At 38.3% G+C, this 13,513-nt stretch overlaps 1 protein-coding gene across 2 annotated transcripts; it reads left to right on the forward strand.

Moving 5' to 3' along the window:
- Nucleotides 1–1,014: 1,014 nt before the first annotated feature.
- On the forward strand, nt 1,015–13,509 carry LOC137174333 (phosphatidylcholine:ceramide cholinephosphotransferase 2-like). 2 transcript variants are annotated; one of them, XR_010925340.1, is made up of 8 exons: nt 1,015–1,227; nt 5,495–6,283; nt 7,848–7,965; nt 8,059–8,116; nt 8,356–8,451; nt 9,448–9,614; nt 10,851–11,279; nt 11,317–13,509. XR_010925340.1 is itself a non-coding variant. In XM_067579559.1 (7 exons), the coding sequence occupies exons 2-7, from the start codon at nt 5,745–5,747 to the stop codon at nt 11,022–11,024; spliced, it is 1,152 nt and encodes a 383-aa protein (XP_067435660.1). In that variant the 5' UTR covers nt 1,015–1,227; nt 5,495–5,744; the 3' UTR covers nt 11,025–13,509. The 2 variants fall into 2 exon arrangements, 1 of the variants encoding a protein (XP_067435660.1); XM_067579559.1 differs by having other exon boundaries at nt 10,851–13,509.
- Nucleotides 13,510–13,513: the final 4 nt, after the last annotated feature.

Genomic DNA, 13,513 nt, shown 5'->3' on the forward strand with positions numbered 1-13,513 from the left:
ATCTCTAGCATCATATGTTTCATTAGGCTAATAAGGACGTCATGATGTGACATTTCATCATTAACTGTGTTTTAATTACAGGTGTGTTAACTGCTGTATATTGTATTTATTAGTCTTTTTAGCAAGGGGAAGTTTGTCATTGGAAGTCCATTTCCACAAGGAAATTTTGGAATTACGAAATTTTCATGGTGAACCAAAATTATGATTTATTAATATAAAGTCTTTGGTTTGGTCGTAAAACAACCTACACATAACATGCTTGTCAAAATATTCATCAAACAAACAAACAGACAAAAAGATGCATTTTCAATCAAACATGAAACATGGGCATGCAAAAACACAAAATACAAAATATTGGTTTACTAAAATAATGAGTCATAAATATCACCCCTTAAGTCAAAATTGAATCAAAATTAAGATCGTATGTCAAAATTGTAACTTACTATCATAGTTTTGATTTACTATCTCAAAATTATGCATAAATAATATCAGTTTAGACATTTTTGTTTGATTATCTCATAATTTTGATGTAGTCAACTTCACAATTTGGATTTAAACATCATAATTTTGCTCTACTACCTGCCTTTTAGTAGGCTAAGACAAAATTTTGACTTGACAGTCTCATTTGATAATTTTTACTTAAAAAATCAAATTTGAGAATAGACTGTCATAATTTTGATCTAGTTAATCTTATAATTTGGATTCAGTGAATCAAAATGGTGACATTTAATGACATAATTTTTATCCAATTAGAAAGTAAAAATTTTGACTTAACGTGAGAATTTTCTATTTTTCTCAATCCTTTTGACATTTTTACTCTACTTCAACTGTAAATGTGTAACTGTTTTTGTCTCTTCCTGACTTCCACACTTTTCCCGCCTCCCTCCGCTTTACGGATAATCCCGAGTGCTGCCGAGCTCAGGTGACTCATCGCTGCGAGGTCCGAAGGTGAGTCAGCTGGGCGGGGCGAGCGGCACCCCCAAATATGGGCGGGAACGAGCGCGTCGACGGAAGCTGTCGCACCATATTTGGAATGTGAACAGCCATTGACGGGAGGCGCGAGGACTGACGGTTGCGGGTGGGGGTTCCATATACACACAACGCAGGCGCTCGCGCTTACGCAGTGAAACTCACAGCACGCGCACAAGCAGAGGAGGAAGAGAAGTTCTGAGCGAAGAAAAAGTGAAGAGATTTGAGCCGAAGAGGTGAAATTCTGCCGATAAAGCGGTGAGTTTATTTCTGTTTCGCTACACGCGGAGAAAGCAAAGTTTATTTAACTTCCTTTCACCTGTTTGAAAGCAGAGAAGAAGCGGAAACGTGCGTCACAGCGTCAGACAGGTGTGTTTACTGTCGTCCTGCTCGTGTCGCAATGAAGGAAGCGCTTCAGCTGACATTTACAGCCGTTTGTTTAGCTTATAAACACAACTTTTAATGCTGCTTGTGCATCTATCAAGTGCTGAAATAATGTGTCAAATATCCGATTTATCAATACACCGATCATTAATCAATACTAGGTTAAAGTTTAAACGTGTAAGTCGTTTTGTTTGATGGAAATCTGCGTAGAAAACGTGACTTACTTTCCTCTGTCACATGTCAGTTAAAATTACAACTTCTTTAATTTAGTGCTGAAACGATTAGCTAGTCAAATAATTGATTGATCAATAATTAATTGCCTTATTAACAGCTTAACAGCTTTTCTACAGTTGTTTATTTTTCTTAATAGGCCCAGCAAACATTTACTGCTTTCAGCTTCTTCAATGTTTATTACTTTTTCTATTTTACACAAAAAAAAACTTCACATTAATTGTGTTACTTCTATTTCACACTGAAACAATCAGACAGGTATCATCAACAACTATCCTGCCAATCAATCAATCAGTTTGTCAAGCAAAAAGTGAAATATTTGCTAAAATGTGAAGATATGTTGCTTTTCTGTGTTTTTCTTTATGATTATAAACTGTGAGGACAACTAATAGACAAAATGAATGAAGAAAAAGATCAATAAGTGTATTGATAATGAAAATAAACCTGAATTGCAGCCCTACTTTTACTCTCAGTCAGACAGGATACTCAGCTACCTGCAGCTCTCTAATGCAGTGGTTCTCAAAGTGGGGTCCGGGGACCCCCCCAGGGGTCCTTGAGGCAGTTTCAGGGCGTCCACAGCAAAAAGAGGAATCACTTATTTTGACTCCATAAATAACACGGTGACAGAAATGTGTGAGTGTTTTGGTTTTCATACACTTTCTGTAATAAAACATCTAAAAGTCTGATCAGACGGGGGTTTGTGGTCTAGTTTGTGGGGTCGTTGATGTGAGACGGTCTGTGAACCACTGACCTGATGTTCCTCCCTGCTCTGTCTTGTGTTGACAAATTAGGGAAATTGAAATCCCATGGTCTTAATTTCATTTAAGGTAATTTGTCATTATGTCATTCTGTGTGTCGGTAAACAGGGAACGACACACACACACACACACACACACACACACACACCGCACAGAAAACAGTCTGATGATGGTTTGAAATGTGCAGGAAAAGAGGAAACATTGAAATATCAATGAAAGTAAAAGTCAGCTGTTAGCTGTTTGTGTAGCAGCTATTAGCAGCTAACCAGTGAATTAACAACAGAAACTACAATTTCATTTATTTATTTATCACAAGTATGTTTGCTGTTGTACTTCAATACTTTCTTAGTACAAACTAATTCAAAAAGTATCAAAAATTAGCTAAATTATTTTATAATTTAGCTAATTTTAGACTGTTATATTTAGTCAAAGCTGTTAAAAAGCTGCTTGTGTTTAGACAAAATTAAAGACACGTATTTATTTTACACCTGAACTGTTTTTAACTTCCTGCAGGTTTTAAACTCTGCAGGAAGTTTCTGGTTTTCTTTATGTTTAAATTAAAACAGACGTAGAAAAGTTGCAGTGATTTTGAAAATCAAGTTTCGATGTTTTTAAAGGGATTTTAAAGGTTTTAAAGCAGATTGTTAGAAATGCAGCACATGGTTTTTAAAAGTTTTGCTCGTCAGTCAGATGAAAAGTCAGTTTTCCTCCATTAAAAAAGGAACTTTGGTGCAGATTCACAGTTTATTTTCATCTTTTGTCTAAACGATCTCAACCGACGAGTTTCAGGTCGCAGTTTGTTTCCATGATGAACAGAAAGTGTTTTTTCTGACGTGTGTTTGTACAATGAGGTTTAACATTATACACCAACACACACACACACACACACAAACACACACACACACACACACACACACACACACACACACACACACACACACACCGCTGTGTGAAATGTTGTCAGAGAGGCGGCAGGCTGAGGAGGCATTTAGCAGGAGACAGAGACATGACTCACAATTTAACTTGATCTGCAGCAGTTTCAGCAACATCAATACTGTCTCTGTCTGCACAGAGTTTCCCAAAACCTTCACAATATTACATTTCCCCCCGAGACGCACACACACACACACACACACACGCACACACACACACACACACACACACACTCTCTTTCGAACTAAAGTGCTGCTTAGAAATATAGTTTGAATCATCAGTCTGCTGTTATTCTGTTGCTGTAACCAACAACGAGCTAACAGCTGCAACCAAATATTATTTTCACTATTGATTAATCTGATTAGTTGTTTGGTCCATAAAATGCTGAAAAATGTTGATCAGTGTTTCCCAAGATGTCAAATGTTTTGTTTTATCCACAACTCAAAGATATTTAGTTTATCGTCATAGAGACGAAAGAAACCATAAAATATTCACATTCAAGAAGCTGAAATCAGAGAATTTGGACTTTTTCTTTGTAAAAAAATGACTCAAAACAATTAATTGGTCATCAAGATAGTTGGCTAATCAATTAATTGAATAATTGTTGCAGCTCTTAATGTGTCAGTAAATCTTTAGATGATCATTCCTGATGTAGAGAGCAGCAGCGATTCATCGATTAGTGTGCAAATAAATAAATAAAATAAACTTGTGGCTTTTAGAGGAAACATCACATGAAATACATCATCAAGCAGCAACATGTCGTCGGGGTTCAGAAGCATCATTTGTAGTTTTATAAGAAGCTTTTTCAACGTCAGCAGGAAACTGAAGTGAAGGATCGTCAGCTGAAGCTCTGATGGGAGAGTTTTATTTTTACAGGCGAGAGGAAGATTGTTATCTGTTCTGTGGAAAGTTAAATATTCTCAGTTTAAAGCGGCAATCAGCTGCCATGCTGTCTGACTGGTTTTATGTTCAGGCGTGTGTGTGTGTGTGTGTGTGTAGGTGTGTGTAGGTGTGTGTGTGTGTGTGTGTGTAGGTGTGTGTAGGTGTGTGTGTGTAGGTGTGTGTGACGGCTCCGGTGGTATTAACAGGCTTTGCGTGTGTGTTGTAGGCGTGTCTGTCTGTCAGGTCGTACCTCCCTCAGGTTACTCAGAGTCAAACACTAAAAATTCAGATCTCAATAGTGTGTGTGTGTGTGTGTGTGTGTGTGTGTGTGTGTGTTTGTAGGGGTGTGTGTGTGTGTGGGTGTGTGTGTGTGTGTGTGTTTGTAGGTGTGTGTGTAGAGGTGTGTGTGTTTTTACCCGTCTGAACTTGATTAACTGCTGATAAGAGCATTCCTGTCGATTTCAGAGGATCCACAATTCAGTACTTCACTAAGAATTTACTAATAAACAATTACTGTAAAATAATAATATTTAATAATAATAATAATGAAATACCACATTTCAGAACCAGGTTAGTGATTGTTTGAGATCAGCCAACAACTTAAGTAGAAAATAGAGTTAAAGTTTGAGTTTTTCAGAAAGCAAATCAATGAAATTTAAGTGAAGTTTGCAACAGAGTGCTGTCTAATTAGCAGTCATTCTATTACCACAGGCTGGAACTGATGATTAATTTTTTATTATTGATTCATCTATCAATTACTTGTCAATTAAGTGATGAAAGATTTCTTCTAAAATGTCAGAAAATACTGAAAAACTCCTTGTTACAAGTCCAACATCTTTAAATATGACCAACAAGATGTTGAAAAGTCTTAAAAACATTTAATTCTGTTTCCTTAAAAAAAAAAGGTCTTAGAAATGATTTAAAAGCCTTAAATTGAATTTATTATAATTCGTGGTTGCTGTAGACGGTGATGTTAGTTCTGACTGCTGCTGTAAACTTTTTTCTTTGTATTTGTTCTCCTCCGTTATTAAAAATGTGACACGAACATTTACAGGGTAATATTGTGTTTACATGAAGCATTTTTACTGTATTTTTATAAACCAGAAGTTCAACAACTTAAACTCTCTGGAACAAAACTCTTCCAGTGAATGTTGGCTAGTTGTGACGTTTATTTAACCTCAGATAAACCCCACGAAACTAAAAATAAAGATTAAAAACAAAAAGTAGAACAGACGCCTGAACAATCCAGAAAAACTGGCTGTGAAACTGTGTCACATCCAGATTTTTAAATCTTTTGTGTCGACCGACGGTAAAAATGTGTTGTTGTTTTTTTTCAGGTCGGTGCTAAATCATCCTGATCGACCAATCACCTGCCTCCTCTGTGACATCACCAGCTCAGCTCCTGATAGACTGATACTGGATTATTGATACGCCTGAGCCACAGCAAAGCAGACGACACCTGATAAAGGAATATTTGTGAAGTTTCAGCACATTAAAGTTTGTTTATATCGTGACTGTGGTCAAATTCTTCCTTATTGATCAGACAATCAATCAATAAGTCCTCCTAAAGAGGAGAAAAGGTCATCAATGGCAGCTTCAGAGCTGATCCAGGACAGCGGTGATATCCGCCCTCATGTGGAAGCTGACGTGACCACAACAAACCCCACTTTGCCTCCTCATCCTCCCATGGTCGCCAACGGTAACCCGGCTCGCCACGCCACCTCGCCGCCGCTCCCCGGCGACGCCCACGACGGCAAAAACAAGCACGAACGCAGCAAACTGAGCAGTCTGCTGCAGAACCAGCTGATCCACTCGCTGAGCAGCGGCCTGAGGCGACACTGCGACTACGTGAAGATCTCCGTGCCGGAGGAGCGCGCCAACCGCCTCCCCAAAGAGTGGTGGAAGACGGGCGTGGCCTTCCTCTACGCCCTCTTCAACCTCTTCTTCACCACCGTCGTCATCACCATCGTCCACGAGAGGGTGCCGGACAAGTCGGTGAGCCCGCCGCTGCCTGACAAGTTCTTCGATTACGTGGACCGAGTCCCCTGGGCCTTCACCGTCACCGAGGTCAACGGGCTGATCCTGGTCGGACTTTGGTTCGTCCAATGGATCTTCCTCAAACACAAGTGAGCTCTAGTTTCAGTAGAAATACAGAGTAGAGCTGCAACGATTAGTCCAATGATTGATTAGTTGATTGATAGACTCACAGGTCAGTCAGTCAGTAAACACCTCACTTATGGAGACTAAGAACGATCTCCTAGTCTTTAGTGTCTTTATGGAGACATTACTTCTGGTATGGCGTATCCTTGACAAAATGTAAGGGGCGTAGCTTTGTTAGACTCACATGTCAGTAAACGCTTTGCTTAAAGAGAGTGAGGACGATCTCCCAGCTTTTGTTGTTAAAACTGGGTGGAAACCATTAGAGAGTTTAAAAAACCTGCATTGCAGAACCAATCCAGAGTCTTCAGGGCGTGATGGCGTGTCCTGAACCAAATGTTAGGGGCGTAGCTTTGTTAGACTCACATGTCAGTCAGTAAACGCTTCGCTTAAAGAGAGTGAGGACGATCTCCCAGCTTCTGTTGTTAAAACTGGGTGGAAACCATTAGAGATTTTTAAAAAAAAACCTGCATTGCAGAACCAATCCAGAGTCTTCAGGGCGTGATGGCGTGTCCTGAACCAAATGTAAGGGGCGTAGCTTTGTTAGCGGCCGTTCAAGCAACTACTGTTCTTTAAGAAATCCCCAGACTTCGGTAGGTGGAGAGCTCTGATTGTCTGGTGCCGCCAGATGAGTCGATCAACAGAAAATTAATCGCCAACTATTTTCACAACAGAATAATCATATAGTCTTATTTTTTAAAGCAAAAATACCAAATATTCAGTCGTTGCAGCTTCTCAAATATGAGAAATTTGAAGTTTTTCTGTGTCAAACATGACAGTAAACTGAATATTTCTGTGTTGATCAGACAAAACGAGACATTTGAAGACGTTGTGTTGACCTTTAAGAAATTATAACACATTTTTCTTTATACATTTTAAAGACAAGACAGTTAATAGATTAGTGGATTATAATAATGGTTAGTTGCAGCCCCATCAGCAACTATTTCAATATGAGAATAATCATTTTTTTAATATGTAGCGAGAATATTTACCAATCTAACAGAATAGACAAGGACAGAAGAACGTTGCTCGTTGAAGCTGTTGTCACACCATCAGTAATAATTATACAAATGTCCAAACACAAAATATAAACACAATCATTTATGTATTTTTGGAGAGAAAACATGTTGTTCAGCTGGTCCTTTCTCTAAAGATCGTGAACCCAAACCAGACAGCGTCTCCAGAAGCGAAGCTAAAAACAGTCCGGTCCCTAAACAGACACTTTCACAAACCTTCTTACAAACAAGTATGTTCATACAATGACCTGATTGATCTAAATGGTCGATTAATACCTTTTTAAACAAGGACGTCCTTCAACTTTAGCTTGTCGAGGTACCTCCAGATCCACACAGTCTCTAAGACAAAGATACAAACAACCCTCAGATAGAAACACGTTCATGAGGTCAACTGGACTAGGACGTCACATTCAGTTGAAAACAACATTTGTAACATATATTTATTAAATGATAACCTATCAATCAGTTTTCTCTCACGTTGCTCATCTTTATTAAAGTTTCTCGTCTCTCTCTGCAGAGCTATCGTGGGTCGTCGCTGTTTCTTCCTGATCGGGACTCTCTACATGTATCGCTGCGTCACCATGTACATCACAACGCTGCCGGTGCCTGGAAAACACATGGTCTGCGCTCCCAAGGTACAAACACACACACACACATTAACTGTATGTTTACCTGTTGTTTACATACAGTTCACCATCAGTAACTGTTTTGTTTGTTTCTCTGTGCAGCTTTACAACAACTCGACCGGGAAGATCTGGAGGATTCTGAGGCTGATATCAGGAGGAGGTAACAGCAACAAACTATTGGGAATGATTGTTATAAACTGACAGCTTTTCTTTCATACTTTGACTGTGAAACAGGCATTCAATTGTGTTCTGTTTGGTATTAAAAATGTCTTTAAAAGTCTTAAATGTAACTTGAAGCCTGTAAGAAGTAAATTTAATGTCAGTTTACTCGCGTACAGCGAACTGAAGCTCTTGCTTATCATGTGTTTGTTTGTTTGTTTGTTTGTTTGTTGCATGCAGGTTTGTCTCTGACTGGTTCCCACTTGATGTGCGGTGACTTCCTGTACAGCGGTCACACCGTCATGTTGACTCTGTCCTACCTCTTCATCAAAGAGTGTGAGTGTACACGCACACACACACAACACACACACACACACACACACAACACAACACACACACAACACAACACACACACCTGCTGTTTTCTGATTTATTTCAGTTTAAATTCACTTTACTGCTGCTGCTTTCCTCAAATTAATTATGATGCAGGTTGACTGATATTTGTTGGGTCATTTGTGGAAAAATGACTAATCTGAACTGATTATAATGAGACACTCATCATTATCATTTAAACTCTTTACTGAAAAACTTTAACCTGTTAATATTTCCTCTGAATCTCTGAATGTTGAATGTATTAAATAGCTGAGATACTAAAGAATGAGGTTAAAGTCAAAATACTTTGAGGAAAAATTGTTGTAATGTATTAAAATAATAATTTTATTATAACAACATCATGACTTTTTTCTCATATTACAACTTTATCCTCAAATTCAGTTTGTTTTCTCTCTGAACACTGGCCGTAAAGGAATTTTAAATAGAATTTAGTGGCATCTAGCGGAACAGACTTGGCAGAAATGGAATATAATATTCATAAGTATGTTTTAATTAGTTTATAATCACCTGATAATGAGAATCGTTGTGTTTTCGTTAATTAGAATGAGCCTTTATATCTACAGAGGGAGCAGGTCCTCTTCCATGGAGCCGCCATGTTTCTACAGTAGCCCAGAACAGACAAACCAAACACTGACTCTAGAGAGGAGCTTTAGTGTTTTTCATGGGTTTCGTGGCCACTGTGGGTTCTACTACCCACCTGGAAGGGTGAGGGGTATTCTGCAACCTCACCACTAGATGCCACTAAATCCTACAGACTGGTCCTTTAATACTCATCAGAGTAAAAGTACAAATAAACATTATGACAGATAACAGTGATGAAGACATTTATACAAATAGTAAATAAACAGATCAACCCCCATAAAATAATTAAAATATCTCAAAAACAACAACATGAGTCGTTGTCTGAATGTGATTTCTGGTTGTTTTTATTTGCTGCAGACTCTCCGCGCTGGATGTGGTGGTATCACTGGTTCTGCTGGTTGCTGAGCGCCTCGGGAGTCGTCTGCATCCTGATCGGCCACGAGCACTACAGCATCGATGTGGTGATCGGATACTTCGTCACCACCAGGACTTTCTGGTGGTACCACACCATGGCCAACACACATGTAGGTGTACTTGTCCTTATAAATGTGACTCGATATTTATTAACGTCGACAGTCTAATCTAATATTTTCAGTTGGATACAAGGCTCCTACTTGAGTTTGTTTATTTATTTGCACAGGTTAAAATCAAATGCATACAAACAACATGAAAAAAATCTGTGTAGAGAGATGGGATTACCTCTAATAATAATAATAATGATAATAATAATACAGATAAAATATAAAAACAAACGTGTGCACACATGGATTGTTATCTACACAGAAACATAAATATATGTGTAGAACACACACACTCAACACTGGTAGATTACAAGAATGTTTTAAATGTTTAAATAATATACACACAAAAATACCTTCTTCTGATATAACATGGCGCGTTACATTCATAGACTGTGTAAAAATATGGACGTAGTTACCGTGACGTCACCCGTTGGTTTCTGAAGAGCGGTTTTGAAGCTCAAAGCGAGCCGCTCCGGCCGTCGCCATCTTGGCAGTGTGTGACGCTGCCTAACTCCCAGCCAATCAAAAATGGGCAAAGAGGCGGGCCGAATGGCTGAAACGAGCCACCTAGCGGCTGGCGGACCTGTCACTCAAAGCAGCCATGTCCTTCATTATGCAGAACTTTACAGCTTAATAAAACTTAAACGGGTGAGTTATAAAAAAATTCACCCCCCGTACAGTTGTCATGAAAGAGGAAATTAGCTACAGAGACCAAAACCGTTGTTTGTACCAGACTGTAAACATGTTTATTTCTGCTGTAAAGTTGGACATTTTAACATGGGGGTCTATGGGGATTGACTCGCTTTTGGAGCCTCCAGTGGGCATTCAAGGAACTGCAGTTTTTGGCTTCATTTTACAGCCCCGGAGGTTACCGCTTGGTTACATTAGATACTTTATGAATCCCAAAGGTAAATTTAAAATAATAATAATTTATATTTAGTATTATTAGTATTTTTATTACTTGCACACTGCATATACTGTTTCCACTATGAACATTTGCAGATTCCAGGTCAATATTTTGTACATTTCATTTCATTCTCTTTTAAACCTGTAGCAGCTGTTCTCACTTAGAATATATTTTACATATATTTTTTATTGTAAATTTCCTCCCTTAAAATCCCAATCTTTGTTAGATTTTTAACCTGTGCAAAGAAACGCAACATTAAAGACTGCAAAATGCAAAATCTGTCTCTCTTTATGTAATTTTGTCACTAATATTCTGTGTTTTTTTCTGCTCAGACGCTGCGTCACGCGCCCAGCAACTACCTGTCGAGGACGTGGTGGAACGTGGCCTTCAATTTCTTGGAAAGGAACGTTCAGACGACGGTTCCCATCGTGTTCTCGTGGCCGGTGGCGTTGCCTTCTTCCTGCAGGCAGCGGTACAGGATGGTGGAGGGCGGGAGGGACGAGTGACGTTGGAGAGGAGAGGAGATAACTAACCTGCCCTGAGCTGAATCAGCCTCCATCCTGAACCACGTGAGTGGACAGAGAAGAGGGCGACGGAGGACTTTAACATCAGTTTATTTATTAAAACCGGCATTTACACCTCACTGAGGAAGAGGAGAAACTGAAAGGAGGAAGAGGAGGTGTTATTAAGTTTACATTATTATGACCACCTGGTATTTATTTATCAGCATGTTTTATCACCAAAATGATAATAATAATACAGTCAGAGGAGGCAGAACAAGGTTTTGACTCCTCTAAGAGGTAAATTAAAAGCCTCAATCTGCTTTCAGAAAACATCAAAATCTACTTGATTTTCTTGGACGATACAAACACAAATATTATTACTGTTTAACATTGACTGTTGTGCATCAGAAGGACACACAGCAACACAACACAACCTTTTAAAATACAAGAGATTATGAAAGGAACCACAAATTAAACTTGTGTAAAACACTATAAGGTTAAACTCATAACCTGATAACGGTTTGCGAATCACTGGACGTTTACTCACAATACTTCTTTTGTGTCTTTTGTGTGATGATAAACATCCGTCTTTGTCAAATTTGAAGGTTTAAATTAGTTTCAGATGTCATAAAAGTTTGCAAAAGTGCCAGTAAACCAATTTCATGGTGCATGAATCCAGATTACTGTCCTGCAAGTTATGAAAGTTTGAGAGTCCAACATCTCGAACCTTTGACCTGCTGCAGCTTCTCAGATGGACGTAAGTTTTATGGTCTTCAGCCAACAGGATGCTGCTCAAACACCAACAGATCAACCAACTGAACTGGTGAAAAGCATCTTTCACACACAAGGCCAATGAAATTTCTCTTATCAACAACAACAAACTTTATCTGATTTAACAAAACAGGGATTAGTCAGGGTTACTTAGTGCTCACTAAGGTTACTTTCAGAATTATTAACAGGTTTTCCTACTAAATCATTTTAATCATTTAACAGTTGTACAAACTAAATATGATTATATTTACAGGACAGATGATGGGATAAAGATGGCTGAAAAGGAGCAGTCTTTCCAGGATTTCTTTTCTTTTGGTAGAAAGTCGGTCTAGCTTTAGCAACAGCTGTGTAGCCAAGATGGCTGCCACAAAAAAACAATTTGTGGCTTTGATTCCTGCAGTCAGAACTTGACACGTCTGGATTTGTTAACAACGAAAATGTCATTAAAACCAAAGTTGATTTGTTGCCAACAACTTTCATTTGAAGATTTAGACTTTTACTCAGACTTGCTGTGGAGTGAAGATTTTGGGGGTTAGCCGCCCACTAGCTCATTGACCTAAACGATTGTTTTGATAATGCCAACGCTAAAAAATGCATTTAGCACATATGAAAGGTAAATTTGACACCTACCAGCAAAGAGAAAAGTTTAAATATTATTATTGCTGATTATTATCGTTTTGTCATAATTGCCAGAAATAAGCACCAAAGCTAAACTGCTAGCTACAGCAGCAGTTCACAATGCTAACAGCACAAGTCTCAAAAGCACAAAGCTTTGGTCATTGTCACTGAGTTGTGTGCCATTAGCTACATGCTAGCTCATAATAGTGTAGAACAATTTTGATGTTTGTCATCCATTAAAGCTAAATGTATCACCTCCCAACCAAGAAATCTGAGACTAAATGTTTAAACATTGAGATGATTTACTGTTTGTTCTGAAAGCTAGCCATGTTTTTTTGGACCAAAGCTAAACTGCTAATGACTTAACATTCATGGTGCTAACAGCAGTTGGGTCTTCATTAATGTGGGAGTGGAAGCTTGTGTCATTTAATTAGGTTAAATTAGCCACATGCTAGCTCATTATTCATAACAATTGTTTTGATGATGCCAACTAAATAAATAAAGGTTTAAAATACATGAGAGGTAAATTAACAACCGTCCAACAAAGAAAACTGAGACTAAATATTTAAACACTGAGATTATTTCTCAGTTTGTTTCATAAACTAGCCAGAGATTCAAGACCAAATCTACTGATTGCTAAATTGCTGGCGATCTTAACATTACCAGCGCTAACTTGAGCTTGGTTGTCATCAGTGTGAGAGTTCTTGAGCATCGTTGTATATATCTGTCTATACTTGATTATTGTTAAGTTATATTTTCATGTCAAAATGAGTGAGTGAGACACTGAGCTCACGGTGGTTGTTTTCATTTTTTTTTTACTGTCTTATTTTTTTTCATTCTTTATTATAAAAGGAATCAATGAAAATAACAGTCTTTAAACTTTGGATTTCACTAAGAGTCCCTGAAAACTGCTGCTGATTTAAAGTCGGACTGATGAAGGCTGCCGTTCCATAAAGCTACAGTTACTTGTATAAAAGTGTTACCCAATGCTTTCTACAACAGTTTGTTTTCTCAGTATGTCTTTATTCATTATGTTTGCTGACTTGAACACATTGTCACAATCTGTTTCCTTTGATAATAAATAAATTATTTTCAAGAACCAG

Source organism: Thunnus thynnus, chromosome 22 (genome assembly GCF_963924715.1).
Source record: "Thunnus thynnus chromosome 22, fThuThy2.1, whole genome shotgun sequence".
In the NCBI taxonomy this organism is placed as follows: domain Eukaryota; kingdom Metazoa; phylum Chordata; class Actinopteri; order Scombriformes; family Scombridae; genus Thunnus; species Thunnus thynnus.